The 12,929-nt window shown below is 44.4% G+C and overlaps 1 protein-coding gene across 2 annotated transcripts in view; it reads right to left on the minus strand.

Moving 5' to 3' along the window:
* LOC126236721 (glucose-induced degradation protein 4 homolog) overlaps positions 1-12,929 on the minus strand; it is a 95,738-nt gene that overhangs the window by 30,359 nt on the left and 52,450 nt on the right. For both annotated transcript variants that reach the window (XM_049946244.1, XM_049946245.1), the window contains exon 2: positions 492-659. In XM_049946244.1, the coding sequence (XP_049802201.1) occupies positions 492-659 (168 nt within the window). The remainder of the gene's footprint in view (positions 1-491; positions 660-12,929) is intronic.

Here is a 12,929-nt window from a genome sequence, read left to right on the forward strand (position 1 = left end):
AGACCGCTAGACCACCGCGGCCGGCGTAAAAGAATTCAGCATATTACTAGCTACCTTGTGCAAGCATGCCACAATGGGGGGAAAGAGAAATTTAGAACAATAATGGAACCATGTTTTAGCTCCAGAACTCGTTGTTGCATTTGAGGGAGGTATGCTCTGATAGATGGCCAAGTAAATCCAAGCCAATAATTAGTGCTCTTATCTACTGTTTACCTCTACTTACAGGGACATGAGTTTTTTTTCATCAGAAAGGCATTTATTTTGACAGTAGGCATTTATATAAAAGGGCAGAAAAAGATCACATAAAATTGATTTGTTTTGATCATGGAGATTTAACACATATAACTAAGTATTCTGGCAAAGTTCTGGTCTCTTCTAAAAACTGAAGTGTAATTTTTGTTAACGGAAAAAAGATGTATATGGGACTGCAGACATTTAATTTGTACACAAATACTAAAACATGTTACTTAGATGTAATGAACACAACTCACCCAGTGCTTTTTGTCAACATCTTCATCTGCATCCCATTTTCTTGTTAAAAATGGATACTTTTTGCTGATAATTTCTCCATCAAAGAATGTTGTTAGAGTTGGGAATTCTTCAGTCAAGCCCTTTATCTTTAAATAACCACACAGATATGAATTTTCTTCATCAACATGCTGAAAAAAATCACAGAAATGCCATATTTAATGTGTAAACTGCTGCATTCTGTATAAGCAACGAAAACAAAAACTTAAAAGTACTTTCAAATAAAAATAAAAAATAAAAATTGTGTGTACACAAACAAAAGACTAATGCTTGTGCCTAGAACTATAGGTCCCTACATGTGACAAAAGCAATGAACTGGATCAAGTGGAAATGTCAATTACGATCCTGAATCGAGAAAGTGACTGCACAAGGATTAGAAAACCTGAAAAATTAGATACTTTTTAGAGTGCAAACAACCATTCAAAGCTGGGTGTGATGAGAGGAAAAAAGAAAAGGAACAGCCAAAGGTGAGAAAGAAGCATATACTGCAGAAGAAGTAGTGACAAGAAAGGAGAATGACAAAAAATGACAGTAAAACTCAAAACTAAACAAACACAAAGAAAGCAGGAGTATGGAGGTGAGTAGAGGGGACACAGTAAAGAAAGTAATGCTGCAATGTTTATTTTAAGGTGGGGCCAGCTGCTTCATAGCAAGTTCATACTCAGTTTTGAAATAGGTGGGCTGGGATGAAGAATCTAAGTTGTCCTCACAAAGAGGCAATCACTGAGCACACTGCTCACGGACAGGATATTAAGTAGGCCTATCAATTTATCTCCAACGATAATTATGGTTGTTCAGCCATTGCAGTGAGCTGAACAGAAGTTACACATCAGTTTGTATATGATTTTTTTTTTTTTTTGGCCCTTTTAGGCAGAAAGCAAATTTTATCCTTCTATAGACAGAGCACATGATCTTAGGAATGGCCATAGGTCATTGCAGAGAACCATCAAATGCTCCGTCTTTACTACTCTTCACGAGAAAACTACTGACCTAGTCTATCGGCTCATTGAAGACTCTTCAATTTTAATAGCTTAATGCAGCATTTGATTAATTTTGTTGCTCTTTTCAAGTTAAAACAAGATGGTGAGAAAAAAGTGATGTAATTCTATTCAAAAGTAACTCTCACGCACTTTAACCCTTGATTCCTCTTTCAATCTGCAGCACTGTACACAACTAGCTTCCTTTCGAAGCCAACCATCCACAGTGCTTCAAATCTGATACCATTAAACGACCTACATGTTTGTTTCCATACAACTACTAATATCACACTAGACTTACCATCAGATTCCTCTAAACCTACGGTTGTGTACATAACCAGTTTCCTTTTCAAGCTAACCACATAAGAAAGCAAAATCTAAACATATGCCCAAATGGATCAGTTCAAAATAATGACAGTCTACACATCTTCCAGCCATTCACAGACTGCACCTAAGCTTGCTTCCTTCTTCACAACATTTTTAACCAATTGATTAGCAGGGTTAAAAAAGGACTCAAGTCATCAAGGACCTTCAAGTCATCAGCCCCTTATTACTGAAATAACCAAAGCCTGAGGATTTCACGAGGAGAAAAGGGTGGACATCCAATTTGATATTCTGTGGTTCCATGTGAGGAGCAGAATGATGTACGAGGAAGAGTGAACGTACAACAACTGTAATGCAGTGGAAGTGGAGAGCTGAGCCAGTGGAAAGAAGATGGAGGCTCCCCTATGCTTTCCCTGTGGCGGGGCAGGGGGTTCGGCTTTCACATCCAATGTCTCTCCTGTGATGTAAGTGAACAGAATGAAGGTTTCATGGTAGGTTGGTGCAACAGTATCCCACACAACACACTGAATTAATCACTACAGCACAGAGTACTATAGTAAGAAATAATTTCCAAATTACAGATAAAAAGCACTGTTGACGATACGTATGTGTTTCCGTACCTGACTCTCGTGAGATATTTTCGTCGGTCATGGGGGGGGGGGGGGGTAACGTTCTTGCCTTCTGTTTCCAATCTATATTGGAAAAGATTGTTTGCAAGGAATGCACTGTAGCTCACTTGGGAGCGAACTATCATGAACAGACTCTCAAGAACTGCTTCTCCGCTCCCTATTCCCCTACCGTGCTGATTCAGTATGCAGTAGCTGGTAGATGAACTAGCTACCACCAGCTGCTAATCACTCACCAAACCGCTTCAGACTGCAAATGGAGTGGGGGAGGACTCAGGAGTCTTTAACCTGCTTCCTTCTTGACACAGCATTCACCATTGATTTCAGATCATCATGAATATGGTTTATGACAATGATAACGATATGCATTATTTCATTTTATATACATGATAGTTTATGTACATAGATTACAGAATTCACTGCATGTACATTTGTTCTCATTTTTAGTATTTATTAACTGAAAAAGTGTATCTTAATAGCATGTACTTTAATTTTCCATATAATGTAATTTTCAGTGTTTCAGGATATAAGTCAACCACACTGCTTTTAGCTGGAAGACTATCAAGCAATATATAGTATCATTTTGCCAAACTGGATAACAAAGGGGCAAATGTTGTTACTGCCAGTAGGCAACATCCCGTTCTGACTCTTCACCAAACTAAGACGTCCAACCCCCAAGCATCCCACAATATCTCTGGATGGTGTGGGTCACATAACCAATCAAGATTACAATCGAATAATGCTTCGATTTCTTCTGGGTGGGTCCCACAGCCTCACTATAGATGATTAAAGACTCCCCGGTGCAGGAGCAGATATGCTAAAGAGTGCGATAGATGGCTACAATCTCTGCAGTGAAACTGAGCCTTTGGGTCTTGCGATAGCTCCAGACGAAGCTGTAGCCAAGGCAAGGACCATGGAGGGGTATGTAAGTGGACCTGCAGGAAATATTGAAAAGAGAAAGGGTCGAGTACAATAAGAAGTGACCAGACATGGACTGCAAGGGGATGCCTTGTTTGAGGCGCCACTGCGGGAGATGCATTGCCTTGTTAGGAAAAAGGAGACTGTAATTGGGATGGTGAAGCATACTATGAATGTGTGTGGGATAGTTTGCAAGCAGTGGTTTCTGCCAGAACTGCAATGGAAGAACGCCAGCTTCCATGAGAAGGCTGTTCCCTGGGCTCGTTCGGAAAGCTCCTGTCGCAAGCCGACACCACAGTGGTGGATAGAGTCCAGCAGCTGCAGCACGGAGGATGATGCTGAACCATACACCAGGCTCCCACAGTCAATACGGGACTGCAGAGGGCTTTGTACATCTGCAGCAGTATAGGGCAATCAGCACCCCAGTCGGTGTGGCTCAGGCATCAAATAATATTAAGATGCCACGAGCACTTTTCCTTAAGCTCACAAAGATGCGAAAACCAAATGGGTATTTAAGAAGAGTCCCAAAAAGCGCTAAGTCTACACTACATCAAGTAATTGGTCATCGAGGTAAAGGTCTGGAGAGGAGTGGACAGTAAGAAGACAAGTGCATGACACAAGTCTTAGGCAGCTGAAAACTGAAAGCCCTGAGTGAGGGCCCACAACTGTGCCTTACGTAAGGCTCCCTGCAACCAGCATTCAGCCACACCAATAGAAGAGAAGCAGAAGGAAATACAAAGATCGTCGGCATTTAGCAGGGGAGATACTGAGCACCATACTGCTGGGCGAGACCATTAATAGCAATTAAAAAGAGCGAGACACAGGACAGAGCACTGCATGACACCATTCTCTTGGATATGAGGCGAACTGTGGGAAGCACTAACCCGAATTTGGGAAGTGCAGAGTGACAAGAAGTTCAGTATGAAAATCAGGAGGGTCCCCGGAAACCACACTCATACAGAGTAGCGAGGATGTGGTGTCGACAAGTGCTACTGTAGGCCATTGTAAGGTCAAAAAGGATGGCAATAAGGTGTTGTCACTGGGAAAAGGACGATCGAGGCAGACTTTAGGTGGATAAATCTGTCGGTGGTGGAACACCCTTGGCAAAAAGTGCAGTGGGATAGACACTTCCTGTCATCTGGGAAGGCATGAAGTGACGGAAAGGAAGATTACACCTGAGGGTTACCTGCCGCCACCAGTTGGGCATTCACAGTCAGTACCATTTCATCCAAGATGTCGGTGAGATCTATGTCCTCAGGAGATGCTAGAATCTCCACCTTGTCCTTGGACACAGAACTGTCAGGGATTGGTGGTGTGGGAGTCACCAGAGTCTCCTGTTTCCTAACAGACTACTTCTTTGTTTGCCCTCTCACCACTCCTTAGGGGCTTGCTGGGAGGGTTTTTTGGAAGTAGCTTCAGGGACAGACGAAGACCGTGAAGCCCTTCGACCAGCAGCTAATGGCTCTTTCAACCACTGACTGGTGTCCACTTGACCCCGGGAAGAGGGAGGGGCGGGCGGGGGTCCATGCAAGGTAGAGTCCCAAGGGATCCCTTCTGCACATGAAGAGCCGGAGACGAGCCTGTTGCTTCTCCAGCTGGGAGGAGGGGACGAACATCCCCGGCATTTGGGGAGGGGGGGGGGGAGAGTGCTCCCAAAGCAGAAGGTTTGGGAGCAACAGAAGAAGAGAGCAGGAGAGAAGATGAAGACGAGTGGCCCTGAGGGCCCACTGCAGTAAGTTTAGATGAGAGCTTAAACAGTACCAGGGTGGGTAGCGCCATCATAGCGGCAGCATACAATGAGAACATTCAAACAGGTTTCAACCTTTTGTATTTTAGTTGAGCCTCGCAATAAGATAGCCTGTTCAGAGTCTTGTACTCCATAATTTTCTGCTCTTTTTGGAGTACCATGCAGTCCGGCGAGCACAGAGAGTGGTGCTCTTCACTTGACGCAGGTGGGGGGAGGTGCACATTGAGTATTCAGAATGCGCCTCTACATTTGGTGCTGGAATTGCACCGGGGGACACGTGTCCAAATTTCCAGCACTTAAATCAACGCATAGGCGGAGGGACGCAAGGTTTGACATCACAACGGTATACCATCACCTTGACTTTTTCAGGTAACAAATCACCCTCAAAGGCCAGGATGAAGGCACTGGTGACAACCCTACTGTTTATAGGCCCCCTATAGACACGCCAGACGAAGTGAACGCCCTGTTATTCTAAATTGGCACATAGTTCGTGTGACTGCAACAGGATGTCATGATGAAAAATAATTCCCTGGACCATGTTGAGGCTTTTATGGGGGAGTGATCGAAAAAGGAATATCACCCTGCTTGTCACAGGCGAGTAACAACCGGGACTGGGTTGGGGATGCCATCTGAATCAAAACCGACCCACTGCGCTGTCACTTCCCCAAACTTGGCCACCAGGTGCTCAACAAAAAAAAGAGGCTTTGTATGCAAAAAGGAGTTTCCATTGGTTCTGCTGCACACTAAATAACGAGGTGAATATGGCTCTTTGTTGTGTAGCCCTATGTTCCTTCCATTGTGCTGCTAGGGAGGGGAACGATTTAGGGTCATACCTGTCATTGTTTTAACCAACCTTCCCTTTCATAAGAGACTGCTGAGGCCATTCGGTCCATATGATGCTACCCATTCCAATCAGGGGGCTTTCCCCACGAGCGCCATCCAGCCATAGCAAAGACCACGTGGCCAGATGGCTGTTGCTAGGAGTCCTGACGCCTAAAGGAGATTGACATCTACTCCTTGCCATACATGGGGAGTTTGCAGTGTGATCACTGTGTTGTCAGGGAGCTACCACCAAATGGGTATATGATGGCCCCATCACTACAGACTGGCTACCGTGCTGGATATTGGGTGTGGAAAAATCCAACAGTGTCATAGGGGCCGAAGAGGACAGTTGACAACAAAAGATGATGATGATGTACCCCGGAAGGTGTCCATACGCAAATAGTTGAATTGCAGGAGGAGATGCAAAGCATGACAATAAGAGGTGCAGGAGATCTGATCTAATCTAATGGCACTGCATAAGGTGTCCTCCCCAAGTGGCCCGTAGAATTTGGAAAGTGGGAGGTCAAACCATAAAATGGGACCTGAACATATTGATACAAAAAGTGGGAGAATACTCTTAGTCACCACTTACAGCAGGCGGGAATATCTTGGGCCTACTCTAACCCCCGAACACACAGAGGGGAGGAGGGAGGGGGGGGGGTAAGCTGGTTAGTGAGGAAGGATAGGTCCAAATGGGAAAGGGTGGGTGTGGAGTCTAAAAGGGACGTGGGTGCTCCTGTGTCGAGGCAGAGGAGGTCAAGTTGACTGAGAAGATCAGCCAAGAGGGCACTTCCCTGACAGGATCTAGGAGAACCCCAAAGGGGATGGTGCACATTAAAGTCACCGAGCAGCAGAAAGGGGTGATGTATAACATTGAGGAAGTCTGTCTTAGTGACAAGGAATGACGGGGGGTTGCAAACTGTACAAAGGGAAAAGGTCAAGTGAGGAAGGAAAAAACACACTGCAACAGCTTGAAGGAGATGGGTAGACCACGAACATCATCCCGTACGAGCAGCATGACTCCCCACGAGATGGACTGCTGTCCTCACGGGTGGGGGGGTGTAAAAACGTCCCAAGAGGAAATGCGAGAGCTCAAAGCGGTTTCGAGGACACAATTTTGTTTCCTGGAGGCAGAACAAGTGGACACTGCAATTCTAAGAACAGCCGTAATCCTCTTTGTTTCATCGAACGCCACAAACGTTCCATGGAAGGAGTCACAATGCGGAAAGGGGAGGAGGGAAGAAATATAGGGGTGTAACCTCGGTGGCTGCTGAATGCCAGCCTTCAAAGACTTACTGTCACAGGGTGCAGAGGCGGGAGGATCCTGCTCCACGAGATCGATAGAGGCATGGGCATTCTCCCTCTGTCGATCTGCGAAGTCCAAGGCAGAAAACCAGTTGGCAATGCACACCGGCAACATGTAGGTCAGCCAGATGAGAGTATCACGTGGTGACACCATTGTAGAGGATCTCAGAGTCTGAGAAGACTGTTTGCCTTTGTTTGACTTCTTGGAGCCTTTCCGGTTGGCAGAGAGACACTCATATGTTTGTTGGCTGGTGGGATGAATTTTCATGGGAGTATTCCTTCTGTCCTTTCCGGCCTGCTGGTTGTGTAGCAGATGACTTCGCTCCATGAGGCAGAAGTTTGGTGGTTTGCTGCACAGCTGGACAAGGAGATGGCGATGCTACCATTATGACACTGGGCATTTCACAACTGCAGTGCTGAATTTGAGGTCGCACGTCTGTGTGGCCATATCCTTGATGGAGTGAGCTATAGCAAGAGAAGTACTGTAAGTGCCAGATGGTAGAACGCAGGTTTTGCAACTAGCGAATAACTTGCGAGCGACTGTGGAAGGCATTTTTTCCTTTACCCCGATTTCCTAGACAGCCCACTCATCGAGATACAGGGGACAATCTCGAGAGGAGGCAGCATGTGTCCATTGCAGTTGATACAGCAGGGAGGGAGAAGGAGGCAGACAATCACCCTCGTGAGCATCCCTACCATAGGTTACACATTTGGCCAGGTGTTAACAGGACATTCGAGTGTGGTTGAAACGATAACACTGGTAGCAGTGCATTGGTTTCGGAATGTACAGTCAGACTGTGACAACTTCATGGCCTGCTTTGATGTTGGACCAAGCACCACTGTATCAAAAGTGAAAAACGAATGCGCGTGGGCGCTAGGGGTGCATCTACCATTTTCAGTAGTCTACAAAAGCAAAGTGCCATTGCATAAACAAGAACAGGATCCCACAAGGCTGGCAATTGCTTCAACACATTTCTGAAAAAGAAACAGTTATACTGTTGCAAAGAACTGACTGTCTTGAGTATGTGAGATCACGAGGAACCGTGGTTTAGCAAGGTGGGTCTTTTAATCGAGAGGTTCATTCCATTTACGTATTGAAGACATTGACTGCAAAGATAATGACTGGTCCATCGCGAGAAAATCCCAATATTGTCAGCATCTACGATAGCATGCTCCTTCCAACTGGGGGCCCTACCCTCAGAAGGAGACTCACCGCCTGTTCTCACTTCAGATCACACGTCCCGAACATCTGACAGATGGACCAATCAGCAATTTGGGAAGGCAGCAGCACAGGCTATCACCCCTCCCCTGTACCAGGGGGTAGGTGGGAATACTACCTGTCAACTCAGGGCTAGGAACTATGTGTTACTCAGTCACCAGTTACGTGTCAGATATGTGGGCTGGTCTTCAGGAGCACACAGGGAGGATGGAGAAAAAGAGTAACCTCAATCACAAAAGCGGAGGAAGGGGAGGAGAAGGTGAACACAGAAAGAAAAAAAAAAGGAGAGAAAAACAGTGGTGAGACTGTTCTGATGTCAGCCACTGAAAATGCGGAACACATTCTGAAAAACACCCCAGACACATTCCCCGAGGGAGGTGATAAAGAATTGCAGGAGAATAGACATGCAGCATAGAATGGGAAAGATGCTGCAAAGGCTGGGACCCCCTGGTAAGCCAAGCACGCTGTTTGACCATGGGACGGAGCACCCTACACTAAGTCACGAGCGCAGCCACTGCCAGAGCAGAGAGCTGCCCACTTGGTGGAGGGAGTTCATGGCCATCTCTGTGGTACCGTCAGCTGTGCTGTCATCACAGTCACAGCTAGAGATGTCCCTGAGAGCAGCATTCGAGTGACGCTACTTTTGGTTCTGCTCTTTGTGATGTCAGCAATGCTGGACGTATGTTTCACATGAGAGACAACTGGATGTCTCCATTCAACTGTTCCTGATCCACTATGGACGAAGATGGAATAAAGGAGTTAATTAAATAAATCCGTCTTCCTGACGTCTCATTTCACTCCCGGGTGACTATCCATGGGTCACTTAACACACTGAAGCCTCCTTCCATTTCGCTGTATCCAGACTGAAAAAGTCATTCGGTCCCTTACCAGGTGCTGCTTTGTTTTCTATTGTGATGCCTTCACATCCAACAATTACATTTGTAACAACCCACTAGTAAATTTACCAAATCATATTAATAAAATTATGGCTTCTTCTTCTTCCCCAAGGACACATCCCAAGTCTTGATGGGGTTGACATGCTATTCAGAATTTGGCATTGTTAGTAGTAGTAGTGTAGTAATATATCCATGTTTCATCCTCAGTGACAAAACGGCGCTTGAAGTCCTGCAGATTCTTCCTGAACAGCTGCAAACCATCCTTGCAACACTTCACACGAATCCGTTTTTGGCCAAGTGTGAGCAATCGCGGAACCCATCTTGCGGATAGCTTTCTCATGTCCAATGTTTATGCAAAATATTATGTACCTATTCATTCAAGATGCCCACAGCCCTAGCAATATCATGCACCTTAACTCTTCTGTCATCCATCACCATATCTTGGATTTTATCAATGATTTCTCAGTCTTAACCTCCACAGGGCGTCCAGAACGTTCAGCATCACTTGTGCCCATATGGCCACTCTGAAAATTTTGTAACCACTTATAAACTGCTCTAATCGAAGTTGCAGAGTCACTGTAATGTTTATCAAGCTTCTCTTTAGTCTTCTGAGGCGTTTTGCCTTTCATAAAGTAATGTTTAATCATCACACGAAATTCTTCTTTGTCCATTTTTTGACCATCCCTCGACTTACTTGTGGACTCTTTGTAGTGGGAAGTCATTGTGCAACCTTCATTCGTGACCGCTTCCCATTCTGCATTCACCTTCTGAGTGGAACTCTTTGTGAAAGGGCGCTGGCACAGTGGATGATAAACAGAGCTGTTCTGTCAGCCAGATGTGTTTGAACACCTGATAGCTTCCAGGAGTGTATGTGGACCACATCACACTTCTCCATCCCGAAATCTTGTGATCCTAGAAGGCCATCTGTCCCTTGGTAGGCTGATGAGTGCCATTCAGTAATCCTGGTCAGGCGTTTGCCGCTACAATGGTTTAAATGCTGTCCACTTGTGGAAAACATCCAAGCGTTTCGCTTAAGGTACGTTGTCCAAGACGCGACGCACACTAGCGACTGCGACGGGTCGCTGCGTGACGTCAGAAGTTGCCTGCTGGCGCATGCGCAGTTCGAGTTTGGGATGCGACGCGACTGTTGCGGCAGCTGCCGCAGCACTGCACCAGTGAGCAGTGTTGCGACGGAAGTCGCACGACACAAAGACGTACGGCTGCCAGAAAGATATCGAGCCAGTCAAGGAAAACTGAAATGAGCCACTCACAGCATGTGATGCTCTGTGAGCTGGTCTCGCAACATCCTTGCCTTTACGATTTGAAGAACCCTAAATATAGAGACACTATGTTCAGAGACAGAATTTGGGAAGAAATTGGTGCACAGTTGAAACTGGCAGGCGAGTGAAATATATATTTTCCCATTAATGCAAATTTTTCTGGCCTGTTATGAAAATCAGTATAATTCATGCAGATGTAGAATTAGAATGATGAAAATGAACTTGAAGGTCAATTTTCGCATTACTCTTTTTTGTGACGATAAAAATTGAAAACGGCAAGTACATTATAAAATGAACAATCTAAAGTACAACGAGAAAGTTACGTTTTACAATCCCTTCACTTTGAAAGTAAACGGTAAATTGGTGTCTTGATGATACCTTCTAGTTGTGAAAAAACACCACCAGATTGTTGTACAGCTTTCTGTTATCAATAGATGTTCGTTTTTGAGGAAGGCGTTTCTCAACAGATTGCGCAAACAGTATGCTGCAATAAGTAATTTGTCACATTCACTTCAATTCATTGGTAGAAGATGGTGCTCAAAAAACTTGTGCCAAAAGTGCACTACTGTTTTACAAGGCCCTTCTGGTCTGACACAGTTCACAATTGAAATTCGTCTTTTGTAAATTCTGGAGTCATCTTTTGAGTGCAGCTTGGCAAGATTAAATGTTCATGTCACCCATAACGATGTATGCTGTCAGAATATAAGAATATGGAAGTTCATTTAGATGGGAATAAAGATTCAGTCGGCTATGAAAGTTGCCTTAACTTGGTCAGTTTCTGCATGGGAGAAACTGACAAGTATAATTTGGGGAAATTTTGTGAACAAGCACGGACTTTATTTCTTCCACATTTCTGCCAGTGTATACTGTAGACGTTCAGAATCAAAATTCTAGAAATGTTTAAGGTGTAACCCTATCTTGTTGTCAAGAACTTGAAACAATGCAATGACGCTAGCGTGCGCTTATTGTTAATAAACTTATCTTTCATTGGAATTTTAGGTGAAATGTGCAAAAACAGATGGAGGAATATTCGGGACTCGTATCAGAGAAATAAACGAAAAAGAAAGCTTGGAACAGGTTCAGATGCCTCAGCAAAACCAAGAAAATGGGTTCTGCTTGATCACTTGGCTTTAAGAAACCTACATTTCGCGGCATTTTGAATGAAATTGTCAAGAGCATATGGAGAAATATTAGTAACTCATACCGGAGAAATATGACATAAAATGGTTTCATTAGGTCCAAATGTGTCAGCGAAACAAAACAAATGCATTCTCTATCGTGTGATGACCACACGATTCTCCTTGCGCGTCGACAGAACTGGCGGCTAGTCGCGACGCTCCCGGAGATATATGAGCCCAAATCTCGGAAACGGAGATCGATATCATTCTGATCTCAACTTTAAAAATAATTTCGATATGTTAGCTTCTTTTCATCGGCAACGATGTATGACCTAACGTGAACCATACGTAAAGTAGCCAGCGACCACATTTTTCACTGTACACAATTCAAATTTTATGCAGTAAGTTACTTGTAAATTAAGTATCGGAATAACTGTGACGAATATTGGGAAAATAGACACCTCATTATCAAGCTGTGATGTGAAACTGTAAGACACGCAAACATCAATTTTTTGTGCCTTTTACTTTCGTCACAATTAATAGAGAAGTAATATACAGCGAAAAAAAAAACACGCAAAACCGGAAGAGATACTTTTCAATTTTTTTAAAGTAAAAGGAGAATCTGTATCGAAAAACTAACTCTGGGAGCCGATGTAGCTTTGTTGCATTAACATACAGTATTTTTTTACAGCAAGAAAATCGGAATTCTTATTTTTCTTATATATTTGAATCCGCCGCCGCCGACCGGAGCTTGGGAAACAGCGACGACTCCAGTCGTGTTGCGGCCCGTGTCGCCGTCTGCCAGGGTGGGAAAAGAGGAGGGGTCAGCGTCGCAGTCGCAGCCAACTGTCGCGTCTTGCACAACGTAACTTAACAATGACCTCATTAATGAGAGCATATCAGTTTTCTCAATTATTAGTATTAATGCGGTCGAGGTTACAGGTTCCTCACATAGTCACACACACACACACACACACACACACACACACACACACACACACACACACACATACACATTTTGCTTTGCCCCGTACATTGCTAGTGATAAAAGTGAGACATATACATAACAAATACTAAATGTCTCAAGAAAATGTCTTCTGCAACTGGTAGACAGTGCCTGCAGTAGTCCACAATTTGCTTCATTACTTGTTTCAAAATGGATAAATGAA

This window comes from Schistocerca nitens, chromosome 2, assembly GCF_023898315.1.
Source record: "Schistocerca nitens isolate TAMUIC-IGC-003100 chromosome 2, iqSchNite1.1, whole genome shotgun sequence".
Lineage (NCBI taxonomy): Eukaryota > Metazoa > Arthropoda > Insecta > Orthoptera > Acrididae > Schistocerca > Schistocerca nitens.